Genomic DNA, 25,354 nt, shown 5'->3' with positions numbered 1-25,354 from the left:
CACCGCATTTCAAACGCGGCCTAAACTCAAACTCGCATTGTTTGTCAATTCTGCCTGTCACAGAAGATAAGAAGCATTAGGTGAATATTGTCTGTCATCCCCTCTTCCCTGTCCCCAGTCCCCCAAGGACACTGCTCACAGTGGCCTGCTCTTATCAAAAAGACTCAGTGCAATCTGCAGTCACAGAAGCTCACTCTGTGTATGTACTTTGGTTTGCAGGACAAAGGTATTTTGCCTTCTGCATCCTTTGGTGAAACAGAGCACGAATGGAGGAGATGAGCATCCTCCACTCTCTGCTTCACTTGTCTGTCTGGCCACCTCTTGCAGATGAAACTCTGGAACCATCGCAGGCTTTATGTCCTCCACTGTGTTCCCTCCCCCTGCCATGCTCACTGTCTTAGTTTTACAAGGTACCCCGTGACATAAAAGTAATTCAAATTAATCATGTAAAAAGATTAGAGGGTACTTCTCATTATCCAGTCTTTTGAAAAACATAAAAGCAAGGACTGATTTCACTATTTCAATGCATTGTAAGCCACAGAAACTTCAAAACTTGGACACTGTTTTTTGTTTTGCATAAAAAGCTATCCCAACATTCAGAAGAATTGGCAAAAATATTTTGTTTGCTACTTGTTGAAACCAGATGTTTATGATCTGCAGGAGAAAAATCCTTGCACACAAATTTTTAAATGACAAGGAAAAAATAGAGACGAGATGTGGATATAAGAAAATTAAAAAGCTTTTTTCCCTTAAAAAACCCACACAAGTGCCAAAACATTGAAGAATCTACCCCCAAAACCAAGAAATGTGCACAGGTACAAACAAAGTATTTACAAAGCCTTTAGTACTGTTTATAACAGATTTTTTAAAAACCCCAGAAACAGTATAGGCAGAAATACATACAGGTGTGTATTTGCAAGAAGAGTGTTTCTACACCAGACAAGAGGAAAACAGCAGATTCATGTAAGGACACAAAGATGAGGCATACAGAAATGTGACCATAGTTTTCCTCAGGCACATGCTGGGTCTCAGAAAATGGTTTCCTCATACCAGTTGACACCCACACATAAAATGGCATCTATGAGGCTGCATGGTAATTCAGGGACACTACCTGCAAGAGGATCAGAAAAACAATCACCCCAAAAAATGACCAAAAAGGTGTTTGGGAGTCTCAGGCATTGCTCCTTCTGCTTTTTTCTGCCCAGAGAGAAACATGAACAAAATAATGGAAATGCATCTAACTACATCCAGAAGGGAATGTGTGAAAGAACTGGCTGTAGTTACTCTTTTGTCTCCACACCAATAGAGAATGGCTCACTTTTAAGGGCAGGTATACACCAAGTCTGTTTGCTCTACCAGCCTCATGCATATTTTTACAGTATCTGTGTGAAGAATATGCAAATAATTACATGGGAAATGATGCCAATTCTTTCCCTCCTTTGTTCTGCATGTAAAAGTTGGAACTAAAAGCGCAAAGCAGAGCAAGTCTCTACTCTGAAAGCTAAGTAACCTGATACAAAGTTATGAAGCTCATATGACCAATACAAAAAAATTGAAGAAATCTGAGGAATCATTGACAAAGAATCAGTAGTAGATGGAGACAGCTTTAAAGAAAGCACAAGTACTGGCTGGAAAACACTTGCATCAACAGGAGAAGCTCTGAACCAGAACCAAGATGAGTAGCAAATGTGCAGGAGTGTGGCACCTGAAGCCCAAGTCCCAGTATGAGGATTTCAAAGCAAGAAACAAGGCATGAAGAACAACCCTTCATATCCCAGACAGGAGTTGTAGCACTCATGCCTGTCCTGGGCCAGAGCAGGGCTTGGGAACAGCTGGAAGAGGCAGAAGCTCATGCTCTCCTTTCACACTCCCTCCAGACAGCAGGAAGAAGATCATCCAAAAGGAATACGCCCTGGGGATGAACTAACTTTTTGTGAAAGCATGGAGGTGGACCAGGGCAGGGAGATGCTGCTGGATTGGAAGCACTAAGTCTCAAGCCCTGGTTTGACACAGAGCTCATGGCATCACAGCATCCAGAGCTCATGCCAGGTTCATTTGGGAAAGGTAGTCCTAGCCCATGGTCTGTATGGCTGGTGGGGCAAACCCGCCCCATTGAGGGCTGCCCTTAGAGGCATCATGCTGACCCATGGTGCCCCAAAGCAGGCTCCTTCTTTAGGATATTCCCATTCAAAAATGAAAAGGCTGAGAGTTCAAGCAGTGAAGGGATACATAATAAATCTGAGAAAAACAACTGAACTCAGAAAAAAACCCAAAGACATGGAAACCATGGCACTGAGTAAGACCCCCACATATGCACACATGGTGACCCATGTCTTGAGAATGGATGCAACATCATGGCTGTGAACTCAACAAGGTTTGTGCCTGCCTTGGCTGTGAAACCACCAGCCACCCCTGGCTGAGTCCCCATGCTGCCTCCATTGCTGTGTTTCATGGTCACCTTGTGGGGTGGCCTGTCACCAGGAAAGACATCCCTCTACCCATTTCCCTTTCCCAAGAGGTGCAGCCACCTCCAAAATGCCAGTATAACACTCCTGGCCTCTGCAGCACAAGGCTGAGGTTGTGACAAGCACACTGCACAGCCCCCTGAGCATCACCCACACCAAGATCCAGCACAGCACTGCTCTTCTCAGCTCATCCAGCAAGGCTCTCCCCCCTTCTCTGGCACTGATCTCCTGCCCTCCATTGCCTGGCCTGCAGGGATGGCAACTTTCACATCCTAAAACTCGAGCGCCAGGCTCCTCAAAGTGATGCCAGGCAATCAGCGGGGAGGACATGGGGCCCGGCGCACTCAGCACCTCCCCCTCTGCCTCTCCCTGCCTGCTCATCCACAAATGCTGGAGGTCACTGCACCTCTCATCCACTACGTCCTCAAGTTTTGGGCTGCTCTTTTCCCTGTACCTCTGTGGGCTGAAATCAATTATTGCCCTCTTACCTTTGAGCGCCCAACTGCTGAAGAATTATCTTATCTGTGTTTTACCTTCCCTACTTCCTTCTTTCACAACTGCCTGATTCATGGCTTTGGATTCAGGCAGCAGCAGCACACAACTGAAAAGCCACACACTAATAATTAAACGCTTCAGAAGTTTCCCAGTTTATTACAGGCAGACAGTGAACAACAAAATGAGGGCAGAGAAGCCACAAAAACATCAAAGGTCACGAGTCTTCAATTTTTTGCCAGTAACAGCAGCACTCTGGCACACAGAGTAGCCAGAAATTCAATCCTCATCCTCCTTAACATTTTTCAGCACATCTCATTAGAGCATATTGTTTAAATGTATTAGATCATAACCATTGTTCTTTCTCCCCTCGTCTCCCAAACGAAGATTAACAAATGTCAGTAGCTACTATATCCAGTAACTACTTACAATTTGTTATTTTTCAAACAGTCCCTGAGTCTTAAATGAGGATAAAAACACCTTCTAAACCTGAATATCAAGATTCAATGAGATTATTACTACAAAGCAGCCTTTATAAAGCTTTTGTTTCCAAAATACTAACTTGATTTACTAATGGTTCTGCCAAGGGACTGCTATTTCCCACCTGGGATCAGGCTTCTCTAACAGTACAGATGATAGGGAAAGATTTAGGCAGCTGAAGCCAGTCTTACTGAAATGACACCTACACTGTAGTCAACAAACCTCAGAGACCTTAACAGGCACTTTTAAATTAAAGGGAGCTGTGTAAACCAAGTTTGGTTAATGGGAAAGGGGAAAAGCTTGATGTAAACGAAATGTTTCTAATTTAGAATTAAAACAAGACAAACTTCTTTGTGATGTTCTTCACAGCACCAGTACAAGCAGCATATATACCCCAGTGAACTGAATACAGAGAACAGATCTTTTGGTAGAACAAAGTCCTTTATGTCATGACTGTTTTCTAGCAAACATTTAGAATACAAGAAGTAACTCGAGGCAGAAAAAGCCTTCAGGTACATTTGGTCTCTTCTGGCTGTTATTTCATTCCAGTCTGACACTATTTGAATCATTGTAAGCATACCCAGTTTCAAAGAACCTGAACACACAGAATCACAGAACATTCTGAGTTGGAAGGGACCCACAAGGATCATCAAGTCCAATTCTTCAGCAAATGGCTCACACAGGAAGCAAATCTACCACCTTGGCATTATTAGTACCATGCTCCAACCAACTGAGCTTTGTTCTGAGAGTTTATTTCCTTAAATATTCACATTATTCACTAAGCCAAACTACATTACTCCAGTGTACATACATTTTAAACAGCAAAACTCTTTTAAAAGCATAAACCTCATCATATTTCTTTCAGCATTGATCTTTCTAAGTCTCCTCACCACAGGAGTTAATCTCCAAAAGTACCACAGTTATATACAACACTGAATTTTTTTTTAAAGTTGCAAGATGTATTTATCAAGAGCTTCACTAGCACCCACCTACTAGATACAAATGAACTACTTACCTACAATAAGGAATTTTTAATGTTTCTGCAGTTTCTGTTACTCCAGACTAGTATGAGCTTCTTCAAACTACTGGAGCAATCAGAGTTCAAAAGGAGAAATAATATTATGTTTCCTTCCTAGGAATCACCACTCTGCATTATTAGAGGTGGAGCTAAAACAATGCTCATTAGCCTCTACAGCATAAGTCATCATTAACAACTTCTTTCAAAGATTGTTTTCAGAGGATCCCCAGAGGATTTGCATTTGTACGCTTGTTATGGGGCTGGCATCCATGCTGGGGATCGAGAAAATTTAGATAAAGAAGGTTTAACCTCCTTAAATATACAACCCATGCTACAACATGCTTTGTTTTAAATTCACCAGTTCAGAAACACCACTTCCCTCCCAACATGCACACAAACATACACACACTGACCTGCCTTTCATTTGTATTGACTTCTGTCATTCCCATGGAGTAACTCTGCAAAAGTTTCTCTTCTTTCTGCAAGTTACTGCTTGCTTTTACCAGCGATGCCGTCTTGGACTTTTCACCAATAATCAGTAGTTCAGGCACATCACGAGCTGCCTGCTGCTTACGAATAGACACCAAGGATATGTTTCTGTCATTTAAAGTAGCCAAGTAGGACAGTTCCTTTTTCATTTTGTTGTCCAGTTTTCTCTCCATTATTTTTCTGGACTTTAAATATTGCAACGCCAAAAAAAAGTTTCATGAGAGCAGTTATTTGTTGTCCTCCAAGCCACGCTTCTTTCAGCTACATTTACAACAGCTTGAAGAGCTCTGCCCTTCTAATCCATGGGCTTATTAGGCATTCATCAGGAAATCCCAGGTGCAACCTGTGATCCTTATGTAGGCTGCTTGCTGCACTCAGCTACCTGCTCTCCCTGCCAGTTCAAATGTTTCCCACCAATTGGCATCCCTGGTGCTTTCCCAACTGCGTCCGGCACTGCTGATCTCTGCACACGGCGCTGCAGCAGGCTCAGCCAAGGCTGCCTTTCACAAGCTGCTCAAACATGACCTGTGTGCAGCAGCCAGCGTGTAACCAGCCCACACAGACAGGCATCCTGGTGGCCATGTGCACAATCACAGCTCCTGCACAGGGAAAACGCTGTTCCAGTTCCTCTTTCTATGAAATTATCGGGGGTTTCTTGGATAAAATGAAGTCCCTTCTAACATGGAAAACATGCCCACGATTACTTAATTAGATAAGGCTCCTAGACCAAAGGTCTTTCATTAATTCAGGGCACAAGAACATTCATTCTTTGTACCGAGAGGGAAAACAAAAGAGTGAGTACAATATTTACACTTTCTAAAATGTGCCTCTTCACCATCAGCAAGCTTTACTAAAAGCAGTGAACCAAACAAAATTAAATGAGCAATTAATGCCAGAAAGGCAAGAAATAAAATATATTCTCCTAAAATTCTCAGAGCAACACCAGGAACATCTAATTTAGATAGCCAGGCACACAAGAGGCACCACCACTAGAAGTGCCTTGAGCCAAGCCTGAATTTATTTCTCTGGGATTGCCCAGAGCAAATTCACAGCACAATGCTAATGCAGTAAGGGGGATCTCCTGTTCCCAAGTCCACAGTAGTGCAGTCCACTTCTGAAGGCACTGCTGAACAGGGCCATGCATTTATGCATTCATAAGATTTACAAAATATAACAGATGTTATTATTTATTTATTAGCAATTTCCACCCTCCATGCCTGTGCAGTGACATCACTGCACATGCAAGCCTTAAAACAATTGTTTTAAATTTAATCAGAATCTCTTGGACTTGCTGGAAAAAGTAACAAATTTACTCCTATGCATAGGTAAGCACATGGGGTCAAAACCTTGGCATATCTCTGTCATGTCATGAAAACCTGAGGGATAAATTACAGACACTCCATCTGACAAAATAATTAGTATAATATTTATAATTTCTATAATGTGCCTCTTTACCATCAGCTAGCTTTACCAAAAACCAATGATAGGACAAGTTCAGATTCTTCTTACTTCCGAAGGCAGAGGTACACCCCTCACATCCCTGTCACACAGAGACTGGTCCAGAAAGCCACCATGCAGGACATAAGCATCCTAGCTTGTCTCCCTGTCATAACTTCCCCACAACTATGGATCCTCAGTTCTTGGGAAAAGAAGGTCTTCTGCTAGGGAAGTGAAACTCCAAATACTACTGCACTATTCTGCATCATTGTCTTAATATTAAAAAATAAGTGATACTACTAAACTTTTTTAAAGGGCTATTTTGAAAACATTTTGAGAAATGGCCCTTCTAAAGAGAATTACTACCAAGTGTCTATGTTTGTTCTGCATTTATCAAACCAATTAGAGCCACATCTGATTTCAGTTCAAACACTTTACTGAAAAAGAAAATTGTGCTAAAGATGAAATAATTTCAGGAATTTCTGATTTTAACTAGGTTCAAAATAAGCGATTGAAAATTATACAATTTCACTTATGTGAAAAATTTCAGTAAAACATGTTTAAATACCAAAGCTAAGTCTACATAATAAATACATATATAAAGTTAAAAACTAATATTCATCCTTCTGAAACAAAGCAGGCCTCCCTTTCCAAATCAAAGATATTTAGAAAGTCAGCTCTGTGTTCTAATTCCAAACAATGGCAATTTCAAATTCTTGATTTTCTAAGGGAACAGGAACTCCAGTTTCTGATCATCAATAAAGCATATATTTGATCCGCTCATCTCTGACAGTATCTTTGCTATTAAAAATATCCCAAACCCTACTGAGCATGTTTCTGCAGGTAACTAATATGCAAAAATATACTGTGATGAAAATGAATGTAAAAACAACCTAGGGGTTTTTTTTCCCCTTCATTTGAGGTTCACCAGCTAAGCTCAGCTTAGACTGACAGAATAACAAGATGTTGAATAAGTATCTTCTCTCCAATTCCCTTCAATCAACATTTCTCCCCCCAGTTTCTGAGCAACCCTAAGATAAAAAGCTGCTTCTTTCTAATAGCATGGAGAGAAATTCATGCTTAGCACCCTACAGCCCCTTTGCCTTCAGCAAAGTCCTGAATACTGATTTGGAGATAAAGAAGAAACACATGAAGTTGTGCTTTGAGCACATTCAGTTTACAAGATATTTATCCACTTTTAAAAAAAGGATTTGGCTGGGGGAAAAAAAAAGCTTGCTATAGTACTTCAGGTTAAAGGGACTTAAGATAAATTTTAACCACTTTAAGTACCTATTTTAGCTGTGGGCTGGAGCAGAGCAGGGGCAAAAGAAACCTGTGCAGCTGACAGAGTCTTGAACAGCTCTTGGAGAAGAGGCACCAGTCACAAAGCAGAAACCACTGAAAATCTTTCAGTCCTAAGTAATTCCTATTTACGTTAATACACAGCACTGAAAGTTCAGAGATTCTGCCCCAGCTCAATCACGTCACAACTCTCTTATGGTTCAGGAGACACTTTAGGAAGGGATCCAGTATTGGCATCTCAAGGCTGGCAATGTCTGCCAGGGAAGTGGGGCAGATGCTTGGAATTAACCTCTGTGATTGGCTGCTGCTGCTGCAATCCAACACACTGCTACTGGTTTCCAAATTATTTTCTCCATTCTGTCTCAATTAATTGCCCCTTTGGAGTCTAAGCTAATTGTGTCAGCTGCAGAGTGAGGATGAGCATTTTACTTTAGGCTGGAATGGGAAAGGCAATATTGCCCTTCTCATCTGATAGCAGTACCACTCTGATTTAAGGCTGGACATGGCAGAGCTTAGGATTTTCACGAGGAGGAATCATTCTGGCTTGGTAGTATGAAATTCAGATGGCAAATAGAAAAATGCCTGCTGCCTTCACAGCTTTCTGCTAGTGTTTGGCAACGGTGTTTGCATTTTCAAGCCAGAAAACAAAGGACATTCCAAGAAAATTAAATCCCTTTGATTTAAAGGCTCAAAGCTGATCAAACATGGGGTTTCCCCTTCATTTTACCTGCATTATCAGCCTACGTGATAAACATACAAGAACAATGCATTCTCATACAAATTTTGTTTCCCAGGTGAATTCATCCTTGGCTTTACAGGATACCCTGGCCTGCATCTAATCCCTCTGCTTCTGTAACCAAAGAAAGCATCTTAAATAGTCCTAACAATGCCTTGAAAGATGAGATGCTTGGGTTGAAGGAAAAAAATGGGGACTGGGAGGTTAGGGGGTCATATTTCTTTAATCTGTGTGGGGAAAAAGAATGAAAAACAAAGTTCAGTGAGAAGGAGCACATGTGCTGGCTGTAGTTCACAGGCACGAAGTGCTGCACACCTTAGGAGCAGAAACATTGAAGGAGCTCGAAATCACTAAGAGAGGCACAAAACAAAGGGTGGAGCAGCACAGAGGTGTGGTCATTCCTTGTTTAAGACAGTTCAGCTAACAGGAACTAAGCCACAAGAATGACCCAAATGATCAGCAAAAGCTGACCTTTGTTTGTTTCACTAACTCAAAATACATATTACTTTTCAAGCCTCTGCACATGCTAATGGACTAAAACCTGCTTTAAACATGACATCAACTTTAATTTTTCCCTTTTTCCCCACCTTGAAAGAAAACAAGATAGATATAGATTAAGTGGGGCAGGAGGCTAAAGGAGACTGCACCTTTGTGAATGCCTAAGAAGTAGGATTCAAGCACTCAGCTATACTGAGTCCTTTGGGAAATTTAAAAAACAATCTTGTATTTGTGATCATACTTTAGCCCTGAAGAGTCATCTGGCAATTTATTGTCTTTGTCACCAGCTGTATTATTCATATTTTATGTTTTCACATATGCTTCTCAGATGGTGTATTTATCACCAGCAGTCCAATAACAATCAGCATTTCTGTTGCTCAATAAATGACACTATCTTGTACTTGGCCATGAGATTTATTGAATGTCACCAGACTTCAGATCTGGCTGCAAAAGCTCACTGGGCACAACTGGACTTAGGGTGAATTGCACTGTTTGTGCATCTGTAACCACAATGCTTCTCACTGGGCACACCTGGACTGCAGAGCCACATTGGCTCTGCATTTCTGATGCTTACAGCTGAATTGGCTGTCACTCAGCTGCCCCAAGTCCCTGTGATACCTCAGATCCAGCTGGACTGAAAGGGGGTTATTTTTGTGCCAAATCTCCTTCCTCTTAACCCAACAGAAAAGTTAGCCTTACTCTTAAGGCAACAATCCATCAGACAGACAAGAGGAACCAGTTCAGTCATATGCACTTCATGTCAGTGCAAAGAGGGATGTATTGATGTTAATGCATCACCCTAGAAAGCCAGTCGCCTCTGAATGTTAATCATTTTCCTGCTCTCCTCTTCAGACATCATTTTAAACCACCAAAATACAATCATGTAATCATCACAAAATTCAATCATACAGTCATCACCAAAATACAATGAAGCATGCAAACAATGATATGACGCTAAACCACAAGTCATTTCATATTTGACAGTATTTTGAGTTACTCTTAATTTGTCTTCAGGATGCAGTCAGCTAAAATGTTTGAATTCCTCCGCCCTTTCCCAGTCTTAGCAGAGTTAGATTGTATTTGGTTTTAACATATACAATTCAACTGCAGGAAATGAAGCATTTAGTTAAAAAAAAAAAAAAAGGGAGAAGGGGGAAGTAAAGTAAAAACTCATAGTAATATCACAAACAACAGTGCTGGCAACTCACGGGTATCAACAAATTGCTTAAACATTGCTTGAGAGTGAACCTGGGAAAAATCCAGCTCTTGTGTGAAACAACTATTTCTCCTTTGTCAGGGCCCTCTTTACAGGAAAAGGGAAGTAGATAGTATCCACTTTCTCTTAAAACAAATCCCTGTGCTTGCTCCACAATCCTTTTTCAGTCGTACTAAGCAACTCAAGCCTCCCATTTCCCCCATTAATCAATCAGTCACACCTGAAAGTTCAGTGGAAGCTCGGTCATATTCATATGGTACAGAACTATGTCCTTTATTCTCCTAACTGACATACTTCTTAATGAACACAAAAAAGGGCCATACCTCATTTTTATTGAAGAAGCAACAAAGCCATCTCTTTACCTACATTTGCACCTAGTTTTGGGCTGCAAAATCAGAAAGAACTCTTTGGCCACAGACATAAAACTGGCAGCAACCAGATACACAAGTGTTTGTATAGCATAAATGGTATAGATATTTCTTTTAACAGATGAAGAAGCATGATCATTATTTCTCACATTATAAGAAAAAAAGGAAACTACAGAAATCTGAAACACAAGGAAACAAATTCCTACCTGCTATGATTAAAATTGCTTAAGAGTTGATGACCTAATTTCAAATCAAATCTGCTCAGACTTTGCCTTCAGTTTTTCAGGAAGCAGACTCAATCTTCTCCAAATATTTAAAAAACGTTTGTTTGCTCGAAACCAGCAAAACTCAACGAAGTCCTTGTAACAGGGCCCCAAAACGCGTATTGATCTTTTTCACTCCACAGCCCTTCGTATGATCGCAAATTGTGTGGACTTGGTACTTTGTCTGCTTTTAGAAGTGTTGCTTTCATTATGATAATTTCTGTTATCTGTTTATACTGCAGACATTTGTTTTCAAGACCTGGAAACTATAAAGCTGATCTTATTATCACACAAAAAGGCACACCTTTTGGGTCAAGGTTTAAGTGCAAAGAACAATTGCAATCTGCATGAATTAATTGGAGTCAGGATTTCCACTACTGCTTATGTACCAAGCAGTTTAAGAGGGCTGGCAGAACTTGTCAGGCAGTGCCACAACAAACCCAGGATTTTTACTTCTGTGTTTCTAACTTAACTTTTTGATCTTGTCCATGATTTGCTCTTGCTCAGAGCTGGTTATGTGTCATGAAGTTTGTGCAAAAGCTTTTTAGAATTCCATGTAGAGAAAAGGGACATGCATTTTACCCATTCTAACTGCAATTTTTAAAATACAACTTGAGAATGAGAAATATTACAAAAGTAACTATTTTAAAAGGCTAATTTGAGAAAACAGAAAGAGCTATTACTTGTAAACCAACATTTTCTGTCCTCATTTAGAAATAAGAAATAATTAGTGCTACTTCTGCATAAAATTTGTAAATTTCTCAGTATTTGTTGTAGCATTTAAAGAATATCTCCTACACTTACTTTGATTTTATAAAGTCTCCGAATTGTGATTTAAGTAAATAAGAGGATTGATTTTTTTAATTATTATTTTTTTCCCAAAGTAAGCAGCCATTCACCCTGGAGCAAGCAAACTAATACAATGTGGCACCTGGGACTATGTAAACAGCATAAAGCATATCATATTTGTAAACTATACCAAAAAGAAAAGAAAAAAAAAAAAACAACCAAAAAAGCCAAAACCAAACAAAACACAAACCCGGAAGCTGGTAACTCTGATTTAAGCTTGTATTTCAGGTTCTATGGCCTCTGAATTAAAGAAATAAAAAGACAAAACATAATCTTGTGTTTGCATTACAGATGCCACATCTAAAATACAAACATACTGTCTTTGTTAGGGCAGGCTAGATATGTAAAGGCAAGACCAAATTCAGTTTCTCCTAACAATGATTTCTGTTTACCTCAGACTGGCAGGAACCACCTCCATACACAGAGAGGAGTTTCCAGAAACTCCCAAATCCCTAAGCAAGCTTGCAAGCTGCGCTCCTCACCACAGCACCTGGGCTCCTCCAACACAGTGCCGTGAGCAAAGTCCTGTCTGCTTTCTCGGTGGTCCAGGCAAAATTCTGTCTGGGAAGAAGGGTTTCCACTTTTTGTTTGGTTATTTTACTTCCTTTTCCCCTGCTCTCTCTGTGGACTGGTTGCAATTATTGGGTAGAAAAAGGCAAGATGGCGTTAGAGCCCTCTGTGTAGTCTCACTCTTGCAGAGAGCACAATCCCTCAGGGGACCCTGTGTCACAGGGCTCAGGTACAGCTCTGCCAGGCTGGCATGAGAGCCCCTCTCTCCTGCCTTCCACCTCCTGCCCTTTTGGACTGTGCCACGTGCTCCCAAGACAGGGTGACTGTCCAAGACAGGGTGACTGTCCTTCCACGAGCGAGCAAACCACAGCACTGCTCACACATCTCTGAGCTCAGCATCACCACACTCATGGTGGGACTGAAGGGACACAAGGGGCAGCAGCCAGGGCCTCCCCAGATACAGAGCTGCCCTTATGTGCATTTTTCCTCCCAATTTAGAGAGGGAAGATGTGCCAGTTCTCTGGCTGACCTGCTCTGCCACAGCAGGCAAGAAGCGAGGAGGGGAACCTCTGCTGAGAACATGGAGTAGAGGCTTTTCTGTTTCCATTTGTCAGAGTTCAAAATTGCAACATATGTCAGCTGCTGTTTAACTAACTTACATTTCTACAAAAGTCCTGTCAATTATTTGCTATCTAGGGCTAAGAACTATACAACAGTGACCTGTCCGGGTCTAATATCTCCCATAAAGTTACAGTTAACTCTCAGCAAGAGCCAGTTTCTATTAGTGGAAAAAACATACTTCAAATAACCATGACAGTTAAGCAGAACTTGCCTGGATACAGACATACCAATTCACTGCAGAGCCTTACAGAAACTAAGAAGAGAAATAAAAATGAAAACATATATTTGCTGTCATTGTTTTTTTATTTTATGGGGTTTTTTTGTTTTTTCTGCTGGAACACCTGATAATTCCCTATTGAATAATGTCACTGGCAGCCTACACTAATTCAGTAAAAATTCAGGTACAAATGTCAGAACTAAAGCCACAGTCAGGGATGAAAGTATCAACACAGGAAACTGCTGCTAATTTTATGTAATCCCTTCCATACAAACAATTGCTTTGAAGAACATCTAAGGGAAATGGCAATACAGAGTAAACCTATTTCTGTTTACAAGTGTAAAAATACTGTAATATAAATAAATAATAAATAAAATATCTGAACTATTTAACACCTGGATTGAAATACAGTTAAAATCCTGGTTTCAAATGCAGACATGTTGTCTCAGGCTGTTTCCTGTGACATATATGATGGCTCATCACAACTCAAACTCCCTGTAAAACCAGCATTCATTTATTGCATGAGGACACAGGGGAAATTGGAGACATCTGACTCCTAAAGAAAGAGTTCCTGGGAGCCTGAGGCTGTGAGAAGAGGAAAACACAAAAAAGCTTTCTAACTCTGAAACTCAGCTTATTCAGCTCTCAGAAATACTCTCATTTCCAGAGGTCACGTCAGTCTGTTCTCTAGGCAAAGAAAGTTTCTTCCGAGGACACATTTAGCTAAAACCAATGCATTCCACAGCTCAGCATAAAAAAAGGTACCAACTGTGGGAGTTGCTGAGCAACCATCTGAGATTTATTAACTCAATTCCTGGAAAGCATAGATGGTTAGCTATGGAAATTCAGGCTTGATTCATTTACCATTCCCTCCTGGTACCTCAGCTTATTGAAAGAAAAGGTAGTGCAGCAGGGAACTACTTTTAAGCAGCCCTGGTTTGCCCCCTGAAAGAGAATCTTTGATTGAATCTACTTTATGAGAAAATCACCAACCTTTCAAGCCTTCTTCATCCTTGAAATAGAAATAAGTCAGAGGAGGTGATGAGACACAGTATCCACAACTCTCATGCCTGGACTAGCCAAACAGTCTCCTTCAACTCCCTTCTGTCCTGCTCTGCAGGCGGTTTCTGTCTCCTTTCTGCTTCCTAATCAGTGCCAAGGAGCCAGACACGAGCACAGAATGCAAATCCTGCTTCATCCTGGCTCCATGTGAAACAAGTTGGATTTTCATTTGAATAGCACTCTTCCTTGCTTCCTGAAACAGGCAGAGAGGCACACACAAACACATGTGGCAAAATGCACTTTGGACAAGCCAGTGGAGTGATCAGGTAAAGTGAACCTTTTAAAGTTTGAAAAGGGAAGCACCTCACTCAGTAAAAAAAATCCCAGTAAAGTTTTACAGCTCCCTGAGGACTTTCATAGCAGGTGTTAAGGTATGACAGTGAAAGAGGTGGTCTTTCTGATCCCTTTCATGTTCTCATTAGGCACAGACAGCAACAGATATATTACTATCTATCTGCAGAAAGGAGAATGAAAAGCAAAAAGGGCTTGGGTCTGCTATCACAGACCCTCAAAAATGGTCCCTAGCTCTTCAGGAATAAAAAGCTTCCACCTGAAAAAGCAGCGACTTAAGATGAGTGCAAATGTTCTTTTGCAAGCTCAGTGACGTTATCATTAGGGGCACATCATTTGCCATCTTATTTCTGCCAGTGCTCCAAATTGCTTGAAAATGTTTCCTTCAGCCACCCTTAAAAAATGGCAGATGTTTAGAAACCATGGGAGTTTAAAACACTGTCACAATCTACAGGAACTGATTTGTTTTCCTTCATGGTCCTTACCCAACAGGGACAATTTGTGTGCAAATAATCTTCTGTTAATCAAAATATATGGGTTCAACCTGTATAAATTGCCTGGTGATACAAATAAACGTGCTTTATGGGCTCTCCTGCAAATATCATTTGTAGATCCAGGCTGCTTAATTCTTCATTGCTTCTGCCAAAAAAAAAAACCAGAGCAGCTTTTTGCTCACAGATACGTGGCATGAACACCTATGCCCTAGAACATGTAACTCAGAATTAAGAATGACAGTGAAAAAGAAATTACTAGAATTGCTTACATATAACAACTTCAATATTACAAGATATCAGTAAAAACAACCCCATAGTGTTTTTCCCTAAGTATATCAATGCCACAATTTCTTGCCAATGCTTGGGTTTTGCTTCACAAATAGTTAGCATAGAACTGGTGCAACTTTATTTCTGTTCCTGTTACTATGCAATGAAGAGTAAATGTACTGTAATGTTCAACAGCCTATCACAAGACACATAGGAAAGTGAAAAAACTTACTCTGTATATGAATGATCTGAGATTCCGCCTACTAAAAACAGTCCCAGGCATTTTCACAGCTCAGACAGCAGCCCTGAACAAGAGACTTGGTACTTCACAGTGAATATTTCTGAAAGTAACTAACTGTACAAGAAAGTATAACAGACCACATGACTGTCATATGAATATCCTTGCACAATATTAATCCAGTTTCTTTCTATTATTACTTGCCAGCGGTTTTATCTTACTAAGTTACTCATACATGGACTACTCAGCAAGAGTGAGAGTTACAAAAAGATACTTTAAAACTGCCTCAAATGCATTGCAGGCATGGGGAGAACACACAGTGAGTGGATTCTGCTACTTATTCTAAATACTCTGCACTGTAAAAGGTCCATTTGTATGGGCTTCCTTTAGAGTAAGGAGCTTAAAAAGGAAAGCAATTAAAACAGGACCAAAAAAAACTTACAGAGGCAACAAAAGACTAAAAACTTGGTACATCTCTGGGAAGGTGAAAGCAAAACTGACTTCATAACAAGGCTAGTTCACTTTTGCTGGCATGTCAGCCTTGTGCAATTTCTACAGAAGAGGTTTTGAATAGCATTCTCACTGCTGGAGTGGGAGCACCACAGAGAGCTCATCATTGCTCCTGCTGAAGTTCTCCTCAGTACCCTAAATGCATGCATGCAAGATCCTCTGCTACATATGGATGAAGGTGGGGAAGTCGTGGAGTGCTGATGACTCAATTAATTAGCCTGTGCTGGACGTTCACACATTAAAGGTAAGCTTTGCAGTCTGCTAGTCTGTCAGCACACAGGTTTCATATTGCTCACATCAGCAGCTGAAAACTCTGTGAATAATGAAAAGGTAACAGAAGAACTTTGAAAGTATTAATACATCTGGTTTTAATTACCGGTCGAGGGACTAAGAAAAAAAATAAAACATCTAAGATGATTAAAAGCATGGGACAATTTTTCTGTGAGGAAAGGCTGAGGGAACTGGGATTGTTCAAGCCTTGACAAAGCTTGACAAGGCCTTCAGTATGTGAAGGGAGGGTGGAAAGAGGAGCTAGGCTCTTTTCACTGAGGTCCAGCGACAGGATCAGAGGCGATGGGCACAAAGTAAAATATGGAAAGTTCCCTCTGAACATCAGAAAACATTTCTTTGTTGTGAGGGTGACCAAGCACTGGCACAGGTTACACAGGGAGGTTGTGCAGTGTTCATCCTTGGAGGTATTAAAAACTCATCTGGACTCAGTCCTAGACAATCTGCTCTAGGTACTCACTTTGGGCAGGGGGGCTGGAGAAGATGGACTCCAGAGGCCACAGAATCATAGAAAGGTTTGGATTGGAAGGGCATTAAAGATCATTTAACTCCAACCCCACTGCTGTGCAGGGGATGCTACCCACTAGATCAGGTTGATCAGGGGCCCCATCCAACCTGACCTTGAACACTTCCAGGGATGGGAAACCCAGAACTTCTCTGGGTAGCCTGTTGCACCCTCACAGTGAAGAATTTCTTCCTAGCATGTAATCTGAATCTCTCCTCTTTTAATTTAAAACTGTTTCCCCTTGTCCTATTTACATCTGTCCATGAAAAACCTCCCTCTTTTCATATAAGCTCTCTTTAGGTGCTGGAAGGCTGCAATGAGGTCTCCCTGGAGTCTTCTCTTCTTCAGCAAGAACAGCCCCAACATTCTTAGCCTGTCTTCATAGCGGAGATGTTCCAGACCTCTGACCATCTCCATGGCCCTCCACTGGACTTGCTCCCACAGGTCCCTGTCTTTTCTGTGTTGGAGACCCCAGAGCAGGATGCAGCACTCCAGGTGGGGTCTCACCAGAGTGGAGCAGAGCAGAATTCCCTCCCTCGCTCTGCTGGCCACAGTGTTTTTGATGCAGCCCAGGATGCTCTTGGCCCTCTGCACTGCAATGGTCAGCTCCTCTCCAGCTTTTTGTCCATGAGAACCCCTAAGTCCTTCTCTGCAGGGCTTATCTCAATGAGTTCTTCTACTCTGTACTCATGTCTGGGACTACCCCAATCCAGGTGCAGCACCTAGACATTGAGCCTTTGACCACAACTCTCAGGCTGCATCCATCCCACCAATTCCTCCCCACCTCAGACATTCTGTGATTCCATGAACCATAAATTATTAGAGGTGAGAAAACTGACACTCCCACCATCATGCAAATTTCTTCCTAAATGAGCAAGTGAAACTCAAAACCCAAGTGTGTAGGTATCTCCCTCATTAATTAGTCTTCTTGCTTCCAGGAGCTCCTGACCATTATTACTTAAGTCTCATCTTAATTAAAACTGTGATCTTAATTAAGCAGGCTGTGACCTGCTGTCCTTCAGCTTCTTCAAGACTTGGTGTAAAATTCATACCTTCCAAGGGAGTGACCATGGACTCCTATCCAAGTCAGTGGGGAGAAGCATAAATTTCATCATCTAAAACAGTATGGACTTCCTGTTCCCTGGAATAACTCACCTGCTCCTCTGAACTCTGAACTCAGACAGTAATCTTAAAATGTAGAAGAAAGAAAGGTGGTTTGAGTTAAGAGAGGTAATTCCAGCAGAGATCTATTCTGTAAACATTCCACCTGCTTTTAAGGGAACTGCTCTGTCAGGGAAGAGGAAAAAGATTAAGGGAGAGAAACCAATACCTGTTGCATCCTCTTTATGAGAGCTGTTGGTTCAGAAATAAAATGTTAGGCCATGCTTACTGCACGTCCCACAGACCTCTTCCAAATTACCTGCTTACATAGAGACATCCTTGTAAACCTACAGTCAGTGGTACTTAGGACAGCTAAAATATTTTTTTAAAAAATCAGTAAAACAACCAATAAATTTCTGAGTTTCCACATTTCCAGTTTCATCCCCCAGGCAGAGTCTTGCTAAACGGAAAACTCAATCCAGGCAGGTCAGAACCAAATAACCATCATTTAAGTTGGACTTTTCTCACTCCCATTAGAGCAGAGCCTTTGTCTCTCTGCTTCTGGTTATAGCAGTGGCCACATAAATTAATGATTCATCATCTTCCAACCTGCACTCTTCTCATGCAGAAGACATAGAATGACTTTCACAAACATCCCTAACACCTACAAGACCTCAAAATGCACAGGTGACTAGAACATGAATTACATCATGCTGATCTCAAAGAGGCTGAAGGATCACAAATTGTGGAAAGGTCTTGTTTAAAGAAACAAGGTTTGAAACTCCCTCAAATTTTGGACAACCTCAACTCTACAAGAGACTGAATAATGAATTATCTGGATCCAACTTCCCACATAAAGCATTTTATTATTTTAAAATGGAGAATGTGGTAGGGGGAAAAGAAGCATGTAGCAATGTGACAGGAGATCAGAAATATTTCGGATTGTTCTGTCAAAGTCTCTCCTGATCTAGAGATAGTAGTTTCACCCAACGCTTCCCAGGACCCTGGAGATCAGGGTGAGTTCCTTATGTTTTTCCAAGTGTGACATTTTAGGAATATGAAGTCTGATATGGACTGACACATCATTAGTAGAAAAAGCAGCACCATTCAGTCTTATTGCTACACTGACCCTCTGGTCTGTGCATATACTCTCCAACCAAGACAAAATAGGCCAAAAAAGCATGTAAGGCAGAGATAACCTCGGTGGTAGCTGTCCCCATGATCGTGTTCATGGGATCCTTTTGGAGACGGTGTCAGGCGCAGCCTGTGTTGGACACCCTGCCCTCGGCCTCACGTTAACCTGCACACAGGCGCTGGCAGCTCCCTCTCCATAATGAGGGAAAGCAGGAGGTTACGGCAGGGCTGCAAGCCAAGACATCGGGCTCATCGAGGACATGCTCTCCTGGCCAGCGAGAAGAGCCAGCACTTACACAGGCAAAACCTGGGGGAGTGTGGGACACAGAAAGAACCCCGTGTCCCCGGGAGGCCTCCGCCTCCTCACAGCGCCCTCCCTTCCATCCTGCCCAAGGAATCTGAGGACGGCACTTGAAGAGGACGCGACGCGATGCAATGCAAGGAGCAGCACGCGTTATGCCTGACTGAACAGTGCCGGGAATGTGCTGCTGTTCAGTCTCTTCCGGCATCTCTGGGAAAAACGCTTCCCGCAGCAGCACACAGCCCTTCCCACAACCCACTGCACTCCGCGCCTTCCACGGGCTGCGGGCTCTGTGTCTGCTGGGTGGGGCCAGGGCGAGCAGGAGGCGGACAAGGAGGTGAAGGAGGAGGAGGAGGGGAAGGCAGCAGGAGAAGGCAGCGGCGGCCCCGCTCCCGCCCCTCCGGAACGCTGCCAGCCGGGAGCCGCTGCTCGGCTGGTCCCGCCCCGCCGGCCGGGAACCTCCCTTTCCGCCGGGAAGGCGACGCGGCGCTGCCCAAGATGGTGGCGGGAGGGCTGTGTCTCTGTGGGCTCTTCAGGTACCGGGGCGCGGGGGCGGCGCGTCCTGGCGGCGGGCAGGGCGGGCGGGAGGCGGCCCCGGCCCGGCCCGGCCGCGCTCCTCCGGCCCCCGGGGCGGGCCCTGCCCGGCTCCGCGCTGTGCCGCGGGCTCGGATGGGTTAATGTGCTTTTCCGCCGCTGCCGGCCCAAAATGAAAGTGCTTCCTTAGGTGTCGATCGTGAGGCGCGGGTGGCCCCTTCGGTAAACGGGAGCGGCTGAGTGAACGCTGTTTGTCGCAAGGCTTAGCGGCACCGCGGGAGGAACCAGGCGCTGTCCCTGCGAGGCTCTTCGCTGTCCCAGGAAAGCTCCCGCTACTGAGCTGTCAGGGAGGAGGTGCAGAGCGAAGGGAGCATCCCTGGCAGTGATGGGAGAGCAGAGCGAACAGCTCTCTGCACAGAGAGACTGCTCTGAGCTGCTCGGGACAGCTGGCATCGCTGTTCTGCCTCCGGAGACTGGGAAGTGTAGGATGGAATAGGAGATGCCTGCCCCCAGTAACCCGGCACCAAAGCAGTTCACAGTAGGGCAAGCCAAACAAGAGATTGGGTGGGGAAAAAACTCTTTAAAAATCCATTTGGAAGTCGCTCTGCTGGTTGTGTATTGCCAGGTTGCTAAGGGCATGCAACTTTTACAAAGTGCACGTGGAGATAGATAACACATGTAGGGCATGAATAAACAATAATAAATGATTGCAAGGTCACAGCAGGGGAAAAAGACATCTTTGGATAAACAAAGCAGAGTAGTGATTTCATGTCTGTAATTGTCAGTCATACACAGTGATGGTTTCTGAGATTAGAAGAATTCCAGAAGTTGTCAAACTCCCTGTAGCTCTGCTTTCAAGCCCTTCTCGCTCAATGCATTCACGGTAATTCTTTAAAGCAATTACGTATTTTAAAATTTCTGGCTTGTTTCAGATTGCTGTGCTCATTGTTACTCCCTGCATTATTTCTAAGTGGAATTTTGTGCATCTCCTTGGTGGTACTGCTGTGGGGAGTACGGCTCTGGATACAAAGGAAGAAACAGTTGAGGTCTGCAGGAAGAGATGGGAAGCGGCCGCTGCTGGTGGCCTTTTTTCACCCGTACTGCAATGCAGGAGGTGGAGGGGAGAGAGTCTTGTGGTGTGCCATAAGAACGCTCCAGAAGAAGTAAGCATATGTGTTTATCAAACACACCACATTTCATTCTCAGCTTCTGTTGCTATTCTTTATGCATATGTTGGCATTTTACATATTGAAGTAGGTGTCGTTAATCTACTGGTCTTACATTTTATTTTACATCTAAGTTTCATGTGCTTGCATTTTACTTCATCCCTTTAGATTTTGATATTCCTGCTGTGGCACCTCTCACTTTTTTCCTTTCTTTCCTTGAGAAAACCTCTTCTTCATCAGTTTTCCACTACTGCTATGGAACTTTGTACAGTCATAACTCTTCAGTAGATAACTGTTCATCTTTATACTTGCCTCTTGGTGCAGGAGGCAAAACAAATTAATACCTAAAGTGGATTTAACATGGGCACATACATTGATCTGCCATCATTTGTGTTTTGCTCATGCTGTGCACTAGACAGATATCTCCTAATGTAGAGCAAGGAGTTCTGAGATCTGTAGAATAGTACTGAGCTCCTCTTATGTTTTACTCAAATTAAAATATTTCCCAAGTTCTCACCCATATGTTTTTCTGCAGATTAGAGGAAACTTGTGGAAGTATAAGGAAAAGTATTATTTAGTTAAAATGATTTCTGGGCCAAACATTTGTTCTCACATTCTTCTTGAGTACTTTTAAGTGGACTGTATTTTAGTTTCTTGCTGAAAAATAGGAAGAGAGGAATATATGAAATTCTTTTTCTTTGTTCTTGCAGGTTCAGAAATGTAACATGTGTTGTTTACACTGGTGATAGAGATGCCACTGGAGAAGAAATAGTAGAAGGCGCTTTCAGAAGATTTAATATTAAATTAATCCATCCTGTGAAGTTTGTATTTCTAGAAAAACGCTTCCTTGTGGAAGCTTCTCTTTATCCTCACTTCACTTTGCTGGGACAAAGTTTAGGATCAGTGTTCCTTGGCTGGGAAGCTCTTCTAAAGTGTGCTCCTGATATTTATATTGACTCAATGGGTTATGCCTTCACAATTCCCCTCTTCAAGTACCTGGGAGGTTGCCGCGTTGGATGCTACGTCCATTATCCCACCATCAGCACGGATATGCTCTCAGTCGTGAGGAACCAGGATACCAGGTTTAACAATGCTGCCTTCATTACAAGCAGCCCTCTCTTCAGCAAATTTAAACTTGTCTACTACTACTTCTTTGCTTTCATGTACGGCTTGGTTGGTTCCTGCAGTGATGTGGTCATGGTGAATTCTTCTTGGACACTGAATCACATCCTGTCCCTCTGGAGAGTCGGGGCTTGCACTAGTGTCGTGTATCCACCATGCGATGTTCAGGCTTTCCTGGATATTCCACTGGAAGTGGAAAAGAGCACCAGTGAATATTCCATTGTTTCTGTCAGCCAGTTCAGGCCTGAAAAAGATCACCCTCTGCAAATCAGAGCCTTTGCTAAATTGCTGAAAGAGAAGAGAGTGGGGCAGCAGCCATCGCTGAAGCTGATCCTAATCGGTGGCTGTCGGAACCAGCAGGACGAGGAGCGTGTCAATAAGCTGAAACATCTGTGTGAAGAGCTGGGAGTCAGTGATGATGTGGTGTTCAGGATTAACATTCCCTTTGAGGAGCTGAAGAGACACCTGGCCGAGGCCACCATCGGCCTGCACACCATGTGGAATGAGCACTTTGGCATAGGTCAGTACATTTCCTGAGTGTTCAGCTGCTTGTCCCTAGGTGTCCAAGCACGGAGGTAAGCATGCCAAGCAGGTGTCCAGCTCCTGTTCCCGTTGGAGGCAGTGTAGCTGCCTGCAGGACCAGTGCAGATGATGCACCACTAGATGCTACTGTAGTGCAGGCTGAAGTGCTGTAGTCATAGGCTGTTAATTTTGTGCATCCTCTGGGCACCTGAGCACAGAGCTAGTCCTGTCTGTGCTGCCCAGGATGTCCTGCTGACCTCCAGCTATTGCCCTGCAAGCTCATGGGTCACCCTGTTGTCCTTGGGTTAGGTTTGCCAACCTTCCAGAGCTTCAAGAGGCTGCAGGTGCTTCCCTTCCAGCACCTTAAATTGTGCCCTGATTGTGCTCCACTGACTGCAGGGGAGCTTAGAGACAGTTCATGTTTAGACATCCATGTTAGAGATTTTGGTCTGTTTCACCTGCCTCAAATGCCACTTGAAATTTCCAGGGTATGTCATGGGGTTCCAGCTGCTGTTTCAGGACAGGATGTGTGAGTCTCCCACAGATCCTGTCTGGTACAAATAAGCCCTGTGTAGATGCCACCAGATACCTGTGGTAATCTCATTGCATAAGGCATCTCTGCTGAGGCAAATGTATGAAGCCCTTAAATTGATAGGTGTAGCATGGAGCAGAATGTCAGAGAGGAGCTGGGACCCAGAATTAAGGTATGGGTCCAGTTTATTTGGATTAGATTAGTCCTGACCTTGAAAGAGAGTGCCAGCTTGCCCATCTGTTATAAATCTACAGCAACCAGGTAAGTTAGTAGCCAAGCAGATGGATGCCATACTCTGCTATAATGTGACTAAACTGAAGTTAATGTCTTCTGACTTCAGTAGAAAACAGGTTAAGTATCAGGAGTAGTAGTTTATGGTCTGTAGGAGCTTTATATAAAAAACATTGACCCTGAAGTGTGAATTGATATAAAAAAAATTGACACTGAAGTGTCTCTCAGAAGCAACAGCAAAATATTGGAAATTATGTCTTCTCTTTTTTTTCTTTCTCCTACAAAACAGTTTAGTTAATTTTTTTTTCAAGGGATATAATCACACTATGATTTTGAATTTGAGCAGGATTCAACCTTCATCTAACAGGCTTTTTTTTTTCTGTAAAAAATCATATTCCAAAACTTCGGAGTACTGTTTATAGTAGGCAATGTTTGAGCTGAGGGAATTGATAACAATCAAATCAGAACTGAGAAGAATCAGCATTTTTGAGGTCTGTTCTGGAACCATGGAGGAGAATTGAAGTACATTATACTTTTTTCATATCCCACAGCTTTTGGCTGAGGAAAGCTTACTGATTCCCATTTCGTTAAAATTTCTTCCATCAAAAATACAGATAACAATTTTTACTAGTGTCTTGCTGAGTTGTCAGAAGCTATTAAGATTTGTTCATCTGCAAAATACTGAACTTTGGAATATTTTCTGATTGAAATGTGCCGCCAACTTTTTTCCCAGTATCTTTCCAGACATTTAAATTCAGGGAGGTTCCAAGACCCACAAATTAACCAGTTATATCTGATTTCTAATTTCAATTTTATGTGTTTGAGAGAAAGTGTCATTTCAGTCCTTAGAACTGAAAAAATTAAATTTGTGTTTCTTATGGGACCATTTTCACTGTATTTTTTCTAGCTGATTTGGAATGGCAGTCTGTAGTGAACTTTACTGTTGGTTTAACTTTCCAGTGTTAACTTCTGCCTTTTACAGAAGGTCAAAGCACATGATGTGCAGACTCATATCAGCATTTTCTGTCTCTCTTTCAGGAGTAGTTGAATGTATGGCAGCTGGCACAGTTGTCCTGGCTCACAATTCTGGTGGCCCCAAACTGGACATCGTGGTACGCCACGAAGGACATGTTACAGGCTTCCTGGCAGAAGATGAGGACAGTTATGCTGAGACAATGGCTTACATCTTTTCTCTGCCTCCTGAGAAAAGACTGGAGATCAGAGAAAGTGCTCGTCACTCTGTGCACAGGTTTTCTGACCAGCACTTTGAAGACACATTCCTGTTATCTGTGGAGCCGTTATTTAAATAAGTGTATAGAAGTCAAAATGAACTTGAGTAAAATTACCTTTTTATATTTGATTGTGTGGCACATGTAAATATATCTAAGCTATGATCCCTTGGTTCCATTCAATAAAAAGGTTGTTTTTCTTTCTGTCAAGCTGTCTGCTTTATGTAACAGAGACTTTTCTTTTTCTGGGAAAGAAATGCTTCTGTGTTAACTACATGAGAGTTTGGTGCACTTAAAAACCATCTGGATTCACAACCATGATAGTGCTTTGGTAACAGAACTACATCAAAAAGTTCTTTTATTCATCAGCAACCCCTTTTATTTATTGAATATTTTCAGTCTTCACCTGTTCCATGACTTTCTACCTTTCTAGCCTTTGCACCCAGAATTTTTTTTCCCCAGAATCTAGAGAATGCCTGTATTTTGCTTTGGTGAAGCTGCACCTCAAATCCGCTGATGAGTTTTGGGCCCCTCAGTTCAGGAGGGGTGTTGAGGTGCTGGATCATGTCCAGAGAAGGGCAGTGGAGCTAGGGAAGGGTCTGGAGCACAAGTCCTGTGAGGAGCATCTGAGGGAGCTGGAGGTGTTTAGCCTGGAGAAAAGGAGGTTCAGGGGGGACCTTATCACTTTCTACACCTGCCTGAAAGGGGGGTGGAACCAGGTGGGGTCAGTCTCTTCTCCCAGGTAACAAGTGATAGGAGAAAATGGCCTCAAGTTGCACCAGGGGAGGTTTATACTGGATATGAGGAAAAATTTTGACATAGAAAAGGTTGTCAAGCATTGGAACACACTGCCCTGGGAAGGGGTA

General features: G+C 42.6%; 2 protein-coding genes across 5 annotated transcripts in view; one reads left to right on the top strand and one right to left on the bottom strand.

Annotated features, from left to right (window-relative positions):
• ATP7B (ATPase copper transporting beta) overlaps nucleotides 1–15,407 on the bottom strand; it is a 41,688-nt gene extending 26,281 nt beyond the window's left edge. Inside the window, exon 1 of one of the 2 annotated variants that reach the window (XM_063149253.1) lies at nucleotides 15,308–15,407. In XM_063149253.1, the coding sequence (XP_063005323.1) occupies nucleotides 15,308–15,358 (51 nt within the window). In that variant the 5' untranslated portion in view covers nucleotides 15,359–15,407. Of the gene's footprint in view, nucleotides 1–4,868; nucleotides 5,406–15,307 lie in introns of those variants that run through there. The other variant, XM_063149252.1, reaches the window with a different exon arrangement.
• Nucleotides 15,408–19,490: 4,083 nt separating this feature from the next.
• ALG11 (ALG11 alpha-1,2-mannosyltransferase) lies at nucleotides 19,491–24,698 on the top strand. 3 transcript variants are annotated; one of them, XM_063149251.1, is made up of 4 exons: nucleotides 19,491–19,688; nucleotides 20,658–20,849; nucleotides 21,563–22,494; nucleotides 24,298–24,698. In XM_063149251.1, the coding sequence occupies exons 1-4, from the start codon at nucleotides 19,651–19,653 to the stop codon at nucleotides 24,567–24,569; spliced, it is 1,434 nt and encodes a 477-aa protein (XP_063005321.1). In that variant the 5' UTR covers nucleotides 19,491–19,650; the 3' UTR covers nucleotides 24,570–24,698. The 3 variants fall into 3 exon arrangements, with proteins under 3 accessions (XP_063005321.1, XP_063005320.1, XP_063005319.1); XM_063149250.1 differs by having other exon boundaries at nucleotides 19,575–19,688; nucleotides 20,619–20,849; XM_063149249.1 differs by lacking the exon at nucleotides 19,491–19,688 and adding an exon at nucleotides 19,874–20,569.
• The last annotated feature ends 656 nt before the right edge of the window (nucleotides 24,699–25,354 follow it).

This window comes from Melospiza melodia, chromosome 2 (genome assembly GCF_035770615.1).
Source record: "Melospiza melodia melodia isolate bMelMel2 chromosome 2, bMelMel2.pri, whole genome shotgun sequence".
NCBI lineage: Eukaryota > Metazoa > Chordata > Aves > Passeriformes > Passerellidae > Melospiza > Melospiza melodia.
This window is presented reverse-complemented; position numbering and strand designations above follow the sequence as displayed.